Below are 15,400 nucleotides of genomic sequence, written 5' to 3'. Positions count from 1 at the left end.
CAGTGGACTACAGAAGGCTGAGAGAGAGAGAGAGAGTTTTTCCTTACAGATCCTATGCATTAATGATTAATTTAGCCACCTTACGAAACCAGTTTAATCCAGTTATCACGCCTTCTCTACAATATGATCCTTAAATGATTCATTTTGTTTAACCTACGTTGTATTCCACGTCACATAAAAGTAACATATTTGCACGTATTGTGACAAAGATAACGAAATCTCTTATTCTCACGTGTGAATGGACCTGAATGAGATAAACAAGATAATTTTTAGTGGTTGTTTCTTTCAAAATAAGATTTATTATTTTCAATAAACTTACATTATATCAAATCAAATATATTATAATAAATCTTCAAACAATTTTTATTTCTAATTTAAACATACTTAGTACAGTTAGTTTAGTAGTAAATGATACTCAATTAAGTAAAAGAGTTCATAAGCACCCTTTCGTGGCATTGGCACACTGTAGATTTAATGGAATCTACCGTACCCTATTTAGGTATGATTACGTTTGTAGACATACCACAATACCGCCCATAAAAATATAAACAGGTTTCTTTTTGTAGCCCTTTGTTCAGGTTGTTGGAGAAAACTTAGTTTGTGTCTACCAAATACTGAACTACATAGATAAAAAGACAAACTATACACTTATCTAAATAAGTATACGAAAAATACTTTTTATCGTATCATTGACGAAAGTGAGTTTAACTAGATCTACTAAGGACGCATGCTGCGGTAGCGTGTGTTTGACAACAAAACGTGATGAATTCGTAGCTTTGTGTACTTAGAGATTATTTTACTGGCTTCTAACGTCATAATGTGGTGCAATAAAAAATATACTGATGCATCATGCGTTATTGTTTGGAGGAATTGTCTTTTTTTAGTTAGTTTTTAACAATACATCCCTTGTGTTTCTTGCTATGCTTGCCGGTTCGTGGTCTCCACTCGAAAATATTCCTTCACCATTTTATTACGGGGTGCACGAAATCAGTTTCCACAAGTGACGTGTAACCAGGTCCGCATCAACGCTCACCCCCCGCAACCTGGGCAGTCAGTGACTGACACTAATCTGACTGGCCACTGCTTTCACCACGACGGTGACAAATCCTAGTCTAGCTCTTATGTTTGTATAAGGATATGAGGTCCGATGGTCGTGAGACTCGTGAGTGAGATAAGACATATATTTATACCATAAATATTAATATATCTTTAACTATACACCTACCATGTTACCTCCCCAGATCTACCCAGTAAGCCAGGCCAACGCCCGCCAACGCGCCGGGCGAGCCGGCCGCACGGGCCCCGGCAAGGCATTCTGCCTCTACACTCAAAGGCAATACGAGCAAGAGTTGCTTGCCGCCACCGTGCCCGAGATCCAGAGGACTAACCTGGCCAATACCGTGCTTCTGCTGAAGAGTTTGGGCGTCGAGGATCTGCTGGCGTTCCACTTTATGGATCCGCCGCCTCAGGTTAGACTGGCTTTATTTTTGTGTACTGTATAGGTTCTAAAAGTGCTCTAAAGGAGCTTCCCTCTCGTCACTTTAACTACTCACGGCCCATTGATACCACCAGACACATTTTTTATTGCCTCTGATTTCGCGGGATTTGAAAAGTTTAATATGCTCTCCACATCCTGGAGTATGTGTATAGTATATACAGTGGACCAGAGCGGCACAGGACCGGAAAAGTAGACGGAACAGGAGGCCTTTACCCAATAGTAGGCTATAGAAGACTGATGATGATGATGATTCTGTACTACCCATAACTTTACTTTATTTGAGCCATTACAAACGCTTAATCAAGTATGTGAATGCGAATCCAACTATGCACACAAATACTCGACATGCGTGTCTACGACTAAAAGATCCTATTTCCTCTTTAAAAAATAATCCTTAAGCAAAAAAACCTTTAAAAATAATTATTTTTTTCCATACAAAAACTGTGCAGCGCCATCTATCCACCAACCCTTGAACTAACCCACCAATCTTCCTCACTCCAGGACACTATCCTGAACTCCATGTACCAGCTCTGGATCCTCGGTGCTTTAGACGGGACCGGCGCGTTGACCCCTCTCGGCCGGCAGATGGCGGAGTTCCCGTTGGACCCCCCGCAGTGTCACATGCTCATTGTGTCGGGGGAGATGGGGTGCAGTAAGGAGGTGCTGATTATTGGTGAGTTTTGGACAGGATTTTAAGTACCTACATGGTTTTTAGTAGTACATGGATATCGATTCTGGAGGCAGAAATTCTCATTTTAGAGCAGTCAAAACTTTATTTCTTTAATTAAATTTCGACTCTATGAGTGTTCCCGTAAATGACATTTTTAGCTAGCAAATACCTATAGTTTGAGAGCGTCAAAATTAGAAATTAAGTCTAAGACCGCCGTTATGGAAATGAGTAACTTTAAAAACACGCATATAATCGATATTTGATGCAATCGTAATCATCTGACTAATCAGATTATTATTTTCATCATAATAAAGGGTGCCTAACCTATATGAGTACTCGCGATATAACTTTAATAGTTTACATATTTTTTTCAGTTTATATTTTAGTTCAGAAAATGAATAACAGATGTCTCTGTAGGCGGTGCCTCTACATCGCGGTATGGTTTGATTTTACTGAGTTCGATAAAAAATTGCGCTGTGTTTTCGCTTGCGTAACATACTTACATACATACAGATTTTTGTACGTTAACTCCGGTTATTATTAGCCGGTAGTAAACGGATATTTAGCTAATAAATGATGTTAAAATTAATTATTACACCGTCCTATTGCGTTGCGTGGTTACATTTTATTGCGATTGCGATTTATGACAGTACAAAGATACAGACAAGACAACTCTCCATACTTTATGTAAATTTTACAGTCAGCTCCATATTATTATGTAGCTAATAGCTATACTCTTTTGTATAATTTGTATCTTGTCATAGTCACAAAACGGCAGTGGCCTAAATATTCCCACTATATTTTTAATTTTACAGTACATGTTACAAGAGTTAATTTCGAAACACAATTATTGATAGTTTTAACTTTTCCACCTAACAAAACACATCTATGCCCTGCAAGTGTGTATAAAAGTTTCCGAAATGTTGTTTTTAAATAGGCCTATGAAGATTTTGCAATTTACTTAATTATTTATATGTAGATTTTGGCCTGGTTTTATTTTGATTGAATGTGTTAACTTTTCCTCCTTACAAACGGTTAAACCGAAATATTCCCACTATTATGTATTTTTAATTTTATACCCTAAAGTTAAATTTGAAACCCAATTGATTGTTTTAACTTTTCTACCCTACAAACGGTTAACACATCTATTTCCCCTCTTCCAGTATCCATGCTGTCGGTACCTACAGTGTTCTACCGACCCCAGGGCAGGGAGGAGGAGGCGGACACGGTGAAGGAGAAGTTCCAGGTGCCGGAGTCCGACCATCTCACCCTGCTGCATCTTTACAACCAGTGGAAGGCTAATAAGTAATTAACGTTATTTATATTGTTATCCATTTAGCAAAATAGTACCTATTTTCTGTAATAATTATTTTTAAGTTAACGAAATATTTTTCGTCTTCTTTGCGACTTTATTTATGTACCTACTACCCTACGTAAAAAATACTTAAAGAGGTAAACATAGAGCCACTTAGCACGGAGTAGATACCTACATCAACCCCAACTTGCCATTTACCGATGTATTGATAGTTAAAAAGATTTTTATTTTTCTATACACTGTGACGTTTCTCCGTAGGATCAATGCACCCGACATGCTGAGCAATTTTCGCTATGGGATCACCATGATAATTATATTGTATAAGCTGCTGGTGTTCCAGTTGAAATAAATAAATAAATGATAAAACTTAATTTTCTTAACATACTAATATTACCTAATATTTTTTTCTTCTTCAGTTACTCAACCCAATGGTGCACAGAACACTTCGTGCACGCGAAGGCGATGCGCAAGGTGCGAGAGGTGAGGCAACAGCTGAAGGACATCATGCAGTCTCAGCGCCTGCCGCTGGCGTCCTGTGGGACCGACTGGGACATTGTCCGGAGGTGTATTTGTTCAGGTGAATATAGAGTAAACGTTTAGTAGTTTTTATAATGCAGAATGCTAGCCTGGGTGGGACATCAGTAAGTATAATATGTATGTGCAGAATATTGTTCAGAGCGTGAAAAACCCTCTTCCTTATATGCTTCGCATACAGTAAAGAACGCAGAACACCCTCTTTCTCAAATCTTTTATATAGCCGCATACTAACTAGCCTGGGTCATCAGTAAGTATAATATGTGCAGCATATGTTGCTCAGAGCGTGGGAAACCCTCGTCCTTATATGCTTCGCATATAGTACAAACCGTGGGACACCCTCTTTCCCATATGCTTCGCATATAAGACACAACAGTAGCTAGACACTGCAACAGGCGGGCTTATAGCGAGAAGCGATGCGCAAGGTGCGCGAGGTGAGACAGCAGCTGAAGGACATCATGCAGCGTCATCATGCTGCATGCAGCATCATGCAGTGTAGATACTGACGGGCAATGAAAAAATTCCATTGATAAAATCACCAAATTACTCCTAAACGAAAATAACTAACTCAATGCGGCCTTCTGCAATATTTAAGTACATGGGACGGTGCCTCAGAATATTACCAACTAAAAACGTAAATATTTGGTTCATGTTTACCATTATTTTTTTTAATGGGGGCCAGGCGGTGTTTTTCTTTGCACGTGAGTGTAGTAGGTACCTTTAAGAAGTAATAATAATGACATAATTAATGACCCCTTTATTCGTTTGTAGCAACGCCAGCATGCGTATCTCTACTAACAGATTAACAGAAAGTAATAAACGTAACGAATACTATTACAATCTAAAACCTCACATTAGCGATCCAACCCCCATTTATTGTTAAAAGACAAAAAAGAACTAACCACAAACCTTCTCCCAACAGCATACTTCCAGCAAGCAGCCAGACTGAAAGGAATAGGCGAATACGTGAACTGTCGAACCGGAATGCCTTGCCATCTGCACCCGACATCGGCACTCTTCGGTCTGGGCAACTCCCCTGATTATGTGGTCTATCATGAGTTGATGATGACCAGCAAAGAGTATATGCATTGTGTGACGGCGGTGGATGGGAGATGGTTGGCTGAGCTGGGACCAATGTTCTTCTCTGTGAAGGAGACTGGCAAGTAAGTGGATGCAAACTTTTTGTTAGATAAGTTTTAGAACTTTTTATGAGAAATAAGTTTTCATAAGTAGTTACTTACCTTTTTATGAAAAATAAGGTTTTGTATTTTTACGTGTAGAGAAAGGAGGTAAGGTTTGTTTATGCTGTTCATTTTGTGCATATTATGTAAAATGTAGGAGTCACACAGACGGTCATTTTGAACATGTTTAATCTCATTCGAAAAGTACTATTGTTTAGACGACCGAATGGTGTAGTGGCTAGTTACTGTGACTACTATGCCGATGGTCCCGGGTTCGATTCCCGGCCGGAGCAGATATTTATCCCACATATAGTATAATGTTATAATATATATGTAATTTCGTTCACAGATCAAATCGCGACAAACGCAAGGAGGCGGCCGTGCACCTACAGAGAATGGAGGAAGAGATGCGGCAAGCAGAAATCAAGATGGCGGAAAACAAGAGGAAGAAAGAAGAAGATGTGCCGATCAAACAAGAGATAGCTACCCCCGGGTTCAATACGCCGAGGATAACGCCTCATAGACTAGGATTGTAGCATGATTTTGTGATGACAATAAACGTTTGTAGGATTAAGAGTGTATGCTGTTTTAATTCAACCTAGATAGCTACTTATAGTCATGCTAAATAATTTCGACGACTGACGGATAACATAATTTACTAGTCAATAAGCGGTCTGTGCTAATGTTAGTGATGACATCTATTATATTTATTTTCGATACTCACTTGGTGGGTAGGTACTCGGAGATCATAGAAAAAAAAAAATAATTTCCGAGATACTCACAAACTTACAAGTGAAGATATATCCTTATCCTGTGAAGATGTACAAGACAACCGACAGAAGGCATGGAAGCACACCTATCAAGCTAAACCTCCCAGCTTGATCGGAGAATGCTCCCTCTTTCCATGGAGGGGTGGTATATAACTAATATAACCACGGAACACCTTTGCTACCAGTCACTCACAACAAAAACAATCACTGACACTAATCGGACTGGCTAATCTCATAGGTGGTTCCAAGAACTTGCATGGTATGGTAACCATAGAATAACCAGTGGCGGATTTACCTATAGGCCAAAAAGGCCAGTGCCTAGGGCGGCAGATTTCGAGGGGCGGCAAATTTAACAAAAAAAATTTAACAGTTTTTTTTATAATTGTACTGGTACAACTGTACATAGTCCATATTTAAATAAACGATTAATAAACGCACTGTAATATATACTGAGGTATACTTTTGTATTTATGTGACCATAATAATTAAAATATTCTAATAGCGTTTCAATAAAAATAAAATAAAAAACTCGTAACACATGATCTTCGGAGCCTAGCACGGGCACCATCTCTCCACAACTTCGTGTACCTAATATTGTTTTATTACCATGTAGATCGGCCCGTTTCCGAGTTAGAGAAATGGCAAAAGGGTAGGCCTTTACACGAGTTAAACGAGAAGTTTTCTTTTCCAACTAAAATGAGTGAATTGTTAGCATCGACCCTAACAGAAAAAGCCATTTCGTTGGAAAAAAAATATCCTAAAAATTTAGAATCTGATTTAGTTAAGGAATGCTTAAACTTTCAATGCCACGTTTATTCTGAAAGAATTTCGGTAAAACCAGATTCTGGATTATTACAAAGTCTATCTTTTTTATTGAAAAAATAATAATTTGGAGCATATTTATCAAAACTGATATAGCATTTCGCATGACACTGTGCACACCGGTGACAAATTTTCTTGCTTAAAAACGGGGTAAATAATAAATAAATAAAATAATAATAAATAAATATGTGGGGACATCTCACACACGGCCATCCGACCCCAAGCTAGGCAGAACCTGTGTTATGGGTGTACTATCTAAGATCTATACTTTAAGACAAGAAAAGCTTAATAATCTATTTTGTGCATAGTCAGAACTCATGAAAAAGATTTGATATGACAGTATACTTCATTGATAATTTTGCAAAATTAAAATCGCCGAAGGAAATAAGTAATGTAAAATTATTTGAAATTGTTACATATTTTAATAGAAATTGATTGTATTGTTTTTAAACTGTTAAGTGTAATAAACATATTGAACAAAAACAATGTTTGGTTAGAGTTGTTAGGGTTAGAGAATGAACCGTTACAGAGATTTTAAGTCTTTAAAGCGCTTTAAAGTCGGGTTTTTTTTGTTTTGACTTTAACAGTCTATATATGTCGCAGGCATCTGGTTTAATCTCCTGTTTGATTGAACCACTAGCCCGTTCATTGGATGGCGCTATTCAGTTGTATGACTAAAGGACAACTCGTCAAGTCGTTGATTGTAACGTTCGACGTCTTGACTGAACGTCATTCAGCGAATTCGTTGAATGGGATATAGTATAGCAACTTTGTAATGTCTGGTTAGGGTGAACATGACCAGACAAGAGTCAACAAAAAGACTATGTTACAAAGCTTTTATCTCACAAATTAACTAAAAAACAATAACAATAAACGTATTTTTTATTGAAACTATCCGCTTGCGGCCTAATAATAGGTAAATCCATGTTGTCACACTATTTTAACACAAATAACGCACTTTAAAGCTAATTTATTTGCATAAAACTAACAATATAGGTGCTTTTTGTGTCAGCTGTTAGCTGATAGACGCCATATTTGTTTTATTCACCACCTGACTGATTTTAAGTCAGCTGACTAGTTGGACGTTTTGTGACGCTTGTACAATCAACGTTCGGCCTAGTCATACAATTGGATAGCGCCATCCAATGAACGGGCTAGTGATTCAACCAAAAAGGAGATTCAACCAGATGCCTGCGACATATATAAACTTATTAGGTCAAAATTAAACTTTCAATACATAGCGGGTTGCAAAAATAATCGAGTCAATGACAGAAATATATCATTAAGTTTACGATCATCTAATAACAGGATTTAACTATTGAATTTCAAAACTCAGTAGGGGCGGCAAAAATTTAATGGCCTACGGGCGGCAAATTTGTAAATCCGCCACTGAGAATAACTAAGTACTAGTACTTAGTTATTCTATTCTAGTACTAGTACTTAGTTATTCTATGATGGTAACAAACCTGTGTACTCCTCCATCTATCACATTCACTAGACTCCGTCTACGGTTCTTTGTCCAAGCCTAGGTCGTTATTGTTCTGAGGGAGCTTAGGTCACAATCAGTAGTGCCAACATTTAGGAAATGCATATGTGGTAGCGTTCTGAAATCATACATTTTGTTCTTTATAAAAACCATCTTTATTTGGTCGGGTTATATGTTATTTTTGGTGATTGCGAAACGTCAAATTTTGTAAATGATGAGTCGTACACAAGGGTGTATTTATTAACTTATTTTCTATGTTTATTTTCTTTAAATGAACTTATATACGTATTTCATTGTATTGTACGCGTCTACTAATATTCCCGCTATCTTTACAAGCCTATTTATTCAGTGTTCTGTGCAATAATTCAACAAAAACATGGAAGATATATTTCAGTGGTGTCGTGAAGGAAATGCCCTACAAGTGAGGGTTTGGCTCGATGATACCGAGCATGACATGAATCAGGGGTGAGTACACAATATTCCCTGTGCATAAATCACGAAATTTCTTGGAAATACGTCCAGATGTTCCGTATAAGGCCACAGGTAGCTACGCCTACATTCCGTGGTCATGGCCTAGTAAAATGTGTCAAAAAGCTACAGATGTGCTGAGACCTGACCAAAATAGATGCCAATCCCTATTCCAACCACCGAAGACTGCTGAGAGTGCTAGATTGTATCAATATTAAGAATACTATGATTATGAGGATGTCTACTCACAGCATTATTTTGTTTAAATAAATGTACTTACGTACTTTGGTACTATTTTTCTATGAATTATACGATCATAGAAGAGTGTGATATAGCCTAAATAACAATGGGTTGAATGATTACAAAAAAAACTCATCTTTAATACCTAATAGAAGCAAAGATTATACTTGTGGATGCAGCTCAGCAATACACCCAAAATTTAAAAGTTTACATTAATATTACATTTACTGAACATTATCCTTAAATCCCTTATCTCATTCGTAATAACGCAATTTAAAGAGGATGCATCCAATTATACAAACAAAGACAAAATAAGTCTATCACAAATGCTCTGTTCTTCAATGTTGATTTTTGTATTTATAACACTAACTAAATTATGATTCTCTAGTGACGACCATGGCTTCAGTCCTCTACACTGGGCCTGCAAGGAGGGGCACCTCAAGATCGTTGAGATGCTGATCCGCCGAGGAGCTCGCATCAATGTCACCAACATGGGGGATGACACTCCGCTGCACCTTGCCGCTGCGCATGGGCATAGACCTATTGTGCATCTAGTAAGTTCAAGATTCAAGGTTTCTTTGTTAAGCAACTTTGCTTTATACTTCTCTTGTCTTAGTGATAGTGTGATAGTGCAGGGACCAGTACACTGCAATTTAAAGTAATCTCAACTTATTGTAGTTTTCCACTGCTTTTTTCCATAAAAATGAGCTGTCTAGCTAGGCAGACAGTTAAAATCCTTACTAATATTATAAATGCGGAAGCGGCTTTGTATTTTTATGTAGGTTTTCATACTTTTCAAAGTAATTTGCTTCGGTTCCATACAATGACATGTTCTGTGTATTGCGCTTTTAGTGCCATCTGTTGGTTGTGTGGCCGAAAGTTTGTGAGTATGTGTGTATGTTTGTTACTTCTTCATGTCAAAGCGCTGAACTGATTTTAGCGAAATTTGGTATGAAGTTAGCTAAGCCCTGGATTGTTAATCACCGCGATAAAAAGAAGCCGAAGTGAAGCTCGCTGGAACAGCTAGTCATTAATAAATCAAAGGAATACAACTTTTCATAATTCAATTGTATCCTCTCCACAGCTCCTCCAAAACCGGGTAGATGTGAACTTCACAAACGAGCATGGCAACACCCCGCTCCACTATGCATGCTTCTGGGGCTACTCCGCCATCGCAGAGGATCTGCTGCTGGCCGGGGCGCTCATCTCGCTGGCCAACAAGGATGGAGACACCCCGCTGGATAAGACTAGGGGACAGCTGGTGCAGAGGTGAGTGGTTACTTTAGTAACATGATAAATATTGAAGCAATGTTTGGCTAAAACAGTGGTTCGCAATTAGTGTTCCGAGGACACAGGGGTTCTTGAAGAGGCCTACAGGAGTTCTGCAAAAATACAAGAATACTGATATCAAGCTCTTGTAGGGTAAATAGGATAGCTAGGGTTCTTACAAACAAACGAATACTTACTGATATTGCTTTAATTGCAGGGTGGCTACTGTATGGCGCCCGTTACGTTTGTCCGCCATTTTCATGGTCTAAACTCCAACTTACCTTTTTTTTCCCCCCCAGACTCCACGAGATGGCCACCCAACAAGGGCAAGACATGAAGAAGATCCAGTTCAAGGACCAGTCCTGGCTGGGACTGAAGACTCGCAGCCGCGACGCCACGCTGTCTAGACACAAGGGCATCAACATCAACGAGCTCGCGCTGCATACTAGGATCGCTGTTACTCCCTCCGGTTTGTTTATTTATATTTATGCTCACGACTACGACTGTAATTCAGGGTTAGTGAGAGGATGAGGAGAAGAGACGATTAGTTTTACATTTAATTTTGTTCTCACGTGATAGATCGCGTAGACTTATCCCCGTTTTGGAATTAGTACAGTGAATTTAAAATCTTGATGCGCAGAACTGAAGTTTCGCAACTTGAACGATACGTTGTCAAGGCGCTTTTTTGTGCCAGGGGGATATCTGTTTAAAAACTTACACTGATGTGGCAAAAGCGGTACTTTCTATTATCTATAGAATTTTGCGTTGAGTCATGCCCTATCGGCTTAGAAAACCCTTTTTGCAACACTATTCTATTGTGTCTTGGGTGTTGATATTTATATTTAGTATCTATCTATCTATGTATTTGTGTAGATATATCAGCTGTCCGACACCCATAACACAGGTTCTGCCTAGCTTGGGGTCGGATGGCCGTGTGTGAGATGTCCCCACATATTTATTATTATATTTATATTGTCCTAGTATTTATGTATATTCTATTAAATTTTATCCGTGTGTTTGTGTGTCTATACATATAAACCAGTAATTAACCCGCTTGCCACCCTTAGGCGAAAGCTGGCGCGGGCGCTGGCAAAAGAACGACATCGTGGCGAAGATCCTGGCAGTCCGGGAGTGCACCCCGCGCGTCCAGCGGGACTTCAATGAACAGTTCCCCAAGTTGAGGATCTTCTCGCACCCCAATATACTGCCTGTGGTGAGTTGACATATAATTACTATGAATGATTATTATGAATAGACATTTATAAACAAAGTATATTCCATTCCACGGGGAAAGATATCTGACAGAACGCTTAAAACATTTGAATAAGGGTAGTTTTTGTTTTTATCAGATGTCTTTCCCCGTGGAATGGGATATAGCTGTTGCCTGCGATCTTTGATTTGACTTAAAAGCTTTTCCCGTGGGTATACCGTGATACAAAGTTGGATTCAGTTAGTAATGTCAGCTCTCTACATTACATACAAAATTTCATGAAAATCAGTTCTGTAGTTTTTATGTGAAAGAGTAACAAACATCCAAATTAAATTTTGCGTTTATAATATTAGTAGGTTCATAACAGAGGATTCAAAGCCTTGCTGCACAAACGACCAATAGCGACCGACATCCAATGAGAACTAAAAGGGTTTTGTTCACACTATTTACCACTTACTTCCCCCTGACCCATTTTGACACTAGAAACAATAGATTTTTAATTGTTTCCTATTTCCCGGGATTTGATGTGTTAAAGTTACTTGTTTTATACTTGCAGTGTGATGAGCTAGAGCTAGTTTAATATAAAAAAGATGTAAAACAAAAAGTACCTGCTTAAAATATTAATCCATATTATAAATGAAGAAGATCCGCAAAAAAAAGTTATACAAAAAAACGATAATTCTACCCCCAGGTCGGCTGCTGCATCTCCCCGCCCTCCCTAGTCGTCATATCCCAATACATGTCGTGGGGCTCCCTATACGGGCTCCTGCACGGCGGCGGCGGCGGCGGCCGGGTCGTCGTGGACGCCGGCGCGGCTCTGAGGCTGGCTACGGACGTGGCTAAAGGCATGGCGTATCTGCACTCGCTGGACAGAGACAAGATACTGCCGAGCTATCAGCTGAATAGCCGGCATGTTATGGTGAGTGGATTTCTAAATAAGGTGGATTTTTTTTTATGTAGTACACTGATAAATTTTCACGCTGTACCTACATATAATATGAAGGAGCTTCTTTGATGCGGGGTTGCGATGAGGCTGGCTACGGACGTGGCTAAAGGCATGGCGTATCTGCACTCGCTGGACAGAGATAAGATACTGCCGAGCTATCAGCTGAATAGCCGGCATGTTATGGTGAGTGGTTTTTTGTTAATTAATACCTATATTTTTTGGTCTAGATTGGTAAGTCTGCCAGATGATGCATTAGGTACTGTGATCATATTGAGAGTAGGGTATTCCGGCTAAGCTACGTTTTTCTAGGTATGTTAGGTGGAATTTTGTTATTCGACAAAAGTCATATTTGAGTTTCGAAAAAAATTAAATCTTTTAAAGACCTCCATGGCCTCAAGACAAAACAGCCATAACCATAAAATATCATACTTTTTAAACTTCCCAAAAAAAATCAATGAATCCATTATCATTTATCTATTTACTCACACAACATCTAACCCCCAACAGATCGACGAAGACCTGACCGCCCGCATAAACATGGCGGACGCGAAATTCTCCTTCTCATCCGCGGGGCGAGTATACCAGCCGGCGTGGATGTCCCCCGAAGCCCTACTGAAGGCTCCGGGCAAGAGGAACGCGGAGGCCGCCGACATGTGGAGCCTGGCCGTGCTGCTGTGGGAGCTGGCCACTAGGGAGGTGAGCGCTCTAGAACCTTCCATTGATTATAACAGCTGAAAAAGAGGTCTTTAATTTGGGTAGTTTAAAGCTATGGTAGCTAAAAAGCGCCGAGATTCTTAAAGCCTCAGTGTTATCAGCCGGTGTGGCTGGCTTATATGCCATAATGATGGTGAATAGATAAGGCTGTCTAGGTTATTTTGGTTTATTCCTAGCTTCGATATCTTCGGAAGCAAACATGACAAAAACTTTTTTTAACCGGTTTCAAAAAACGCAGGTTCTTAGTTGTTTCTATGTTTTCGATTATCTCGCGTTTTTGTTAGCTTAGTAACAAATGAATCTAGTGGTTCTGGCAAAATCACCAGCGCCCTATAGATTGCTATTCAGCACATGCTGAGTGAGATTCATTTAGCCACACCCCACGTCCCGGCTAGTCTCGCGGCGCGTGTACCAGCCGGCGTGGATGTCCCCCGAAGCCCTACTGAAGGCTCCGGGCAAGAGGAACGCGGAGGCCGCCGACATGTGGAGCCTGGCCGTGCTGCTGTGGGAGCTGGCCACTAGGGAGGTGAGCGCTGCCGCTGTCACTGTCACGTCTCATCGTAGCCGACCAAACTTGAAAACATTCTCTTGTACCAAAAAAAACAGATCGCGTTCAAAATTGGATTTGAGCAGCTACCTATATATGTTTTAGAGAAGGTAGGCAAATCCAAATAGCGACGGCCTTCTAAACACACGTAGAATAGATGTTTAGCGCTATCAAATAGCTCTGGAAGAGCTTAAACTTTTCTGGTAAAAGTTTTCCTTGTAAATTAGGGATAAAACCATGTGTTGCTAATTCAGGGTTTCAGCTTCCTTCCTATAAAAATTCGTCAAAATCGATTTATCAGTTTTCCCGTGAAAGAGTAAAAAACGTCCTACTCATAAAATTTCGCATTTATGATATTAAAGGATACTCAATACTCATCCTCCCTTTAAAATCATTTTTATTACTTCTACTGCTATAGCTAATAAACATAGCCTTTATAAAACCATGCTTTCTATTCCAGGTGCCGTTCGCAGACCTATCGCCGATGGAATGCGGCATGAAGATAGCTCTAGAAGGCCTTAGAGTGTCCATACCCCCCGGCGTCTCTCCCCACATCGCGAAACTGATCAAAATCTGCATGAACGAAGACCCAGGCAAGAGACCGTCCTTCGAAATGATACTGCCCATTCTTGAGAAAATGAAACGTTAAGGTTGGCTGTTTGGACCGTGGAATCTTTGCCGATTGTTTTTTTTATTATTTGACGTTTGTATTTTGTTTTGGTGCCAAAGCCGTGTAGGTAGAACTAAAGTAACTAAATTAAAATGGCGGCCGTTACATAATTGGGAGTAGGAGGGAGTGTTGACAGATTTATGAATAGGTGGAGATGCCTGAGATAGCATGAGTCAGTCCGCCATTTTCATATTGTTTCTTTATCTGTGCGACTTATAATGAATGTTAATTACGTTTTACACAAAGATTACTAAAAAAATTAATACCTCTAAAGGGCTCGATTTGTTATAATAACTAATTATACATATTTTAACTATGTATGAAATGGATTCCAACAAATGATTGTACACAAAGTGTTTTTTTTTTCAAAGCCAATGTATAAATGTATATGTGTGCCTTTATTATGTGCCATTATTTACTACAATAGTAATGTGTTAATAATATGTATCCAACAATAGAAAATAGCTAATTGATTGTTATAAACTGAACAAAATTATTTAGGCATTTTGCCTTAGATGTTGATAGTGGTACCCACTTAAAGAGATTGTAGAGCAAGTAGTGACTAGTTATTTCAAAATGTATGTACTAATGAATTTTTGTTTTCTACACTATGTAGATGTTATGTGTTGTCCTAATTTATGTAACTAGCAGTATTGTCATGTGTTGTTTTTAGATAATCAATTATGGTGAGATTGGTTTTCTAAATTGCTAAGTATAGTGTTGACGTAATGAAATGTTTTTTTGTTAGATAAAACTAAACGCGTATTTGTACGACGAAGTAGAGTCTCTAGCGATACACATGCTGCATTGCCGCAGCACTATCCCCTTATAATAAAGTTCAAAATATAATGGCTTAATTGGTGAGATAAACACCTATTTGGCCCTAAGAAGAGTTGTGCTAAGATAATTTTCATACACCATTTATTATTTTATCATTTGAATCTCCACATTCATTTTAAACATGTATTTTTAAAGTAAGAAATGATAAATGTTGTAGGTGTGTATGCATACTAAAATTATTTTCGTATACAGTATACTTATTATATTATTTATACTGCTT

The 15,400-nt window shown here is 38.9% G+C and overlaps 2 protein-coding genes across 2 annotated transcripts in view; both read left to right on the top strand.

The window, feature by feature from the left end:
• LOC105385764 (pre-mRNA-splicing factor ATP-dependent RNA helicase PRP16) overlaps nucleotides 1-5,779 on the top strand; it is a 66,808-nt gene extending 61,029 nt beyond the window's left edge. The window contains exons 17-22 of the mRNA XM_048631848.1: nucleotides 1,242-1,469; nucleotides 2,000-2,171; nucleotides 3,332-3,473; nucleotides 3,900-4,060; nucleotides 4,940-5,180; nucleotides 5,548-5,779. Of these exons, the coding sequence (XP_048487805.1) occupies nucleotides 1,242-1,469; nucleotides 2,000-2,171; nucleotides 3,332-3,473; nucleotides 3,900-4,060; nucleotides 4,940-5,180; nucleotides 5,548-5,734 (1,131 nt within the window). The 3' untranslated portion in view covers nucleotides 5,735-5,779. The remainder of the gene's footprint in view (nucleotides 1-1,241; nucleotides 1,470-1,999; nucleotides 2,172-3,331; nucleotides 3,474-3,899; nucleotides 4,061-4,939; nucleotides 5,181-5,547) is intronic.
• A 2,666-nt stretch (nucleotides 5,780-8,445) lies between these two features.
• Nucleotides 8,446-15,193, top strand: LOC105388184 (integrin-linked protein kinase). The gene is made up of 8 exons (XM_048631702.1): nucleotides 8,446-8,741; nucleotides 9,373-9,538; nucleotides 10,069-10,253; nucleotides 10,553-10,722; nucleotides 11,321-11,466; nucleotides 12,155-12,382; nucleotides 12,917-13,105; nucleotides 14,131-15,193. The coding sequence occupies exons 1-8, from the start codon at nucleotides 8,653-8,655 to the stop codon at nucleotides 14,317-14,319; spliced, it is 1,362 nt and encodes a 453-aa protein (XP_048487659.1). The 5' UTR covers nucleotides 8,446-8,652; the 3' UTR covers nucleotides 14,320-15,193.
• Nucleotides 15,194-15,400: the final 207 nt, after the last annotated feature.

This window comes from Plutella xylostella, chromosome 29 (genome assembly GCF_932276165.1).
Source record: "Plutella xylostella chromosome 29, ilPluXylo3.1, whole genome shotgun sequence".
NCBI lineage: Eukaryota > Metazoa > Arthropoda > Insecta > Lepidoptera > Plutellidae > Plutella > Plutella xylostella.
This window is presented reverse-complemented; position numbering and strand designations above follow the sequence as displayed.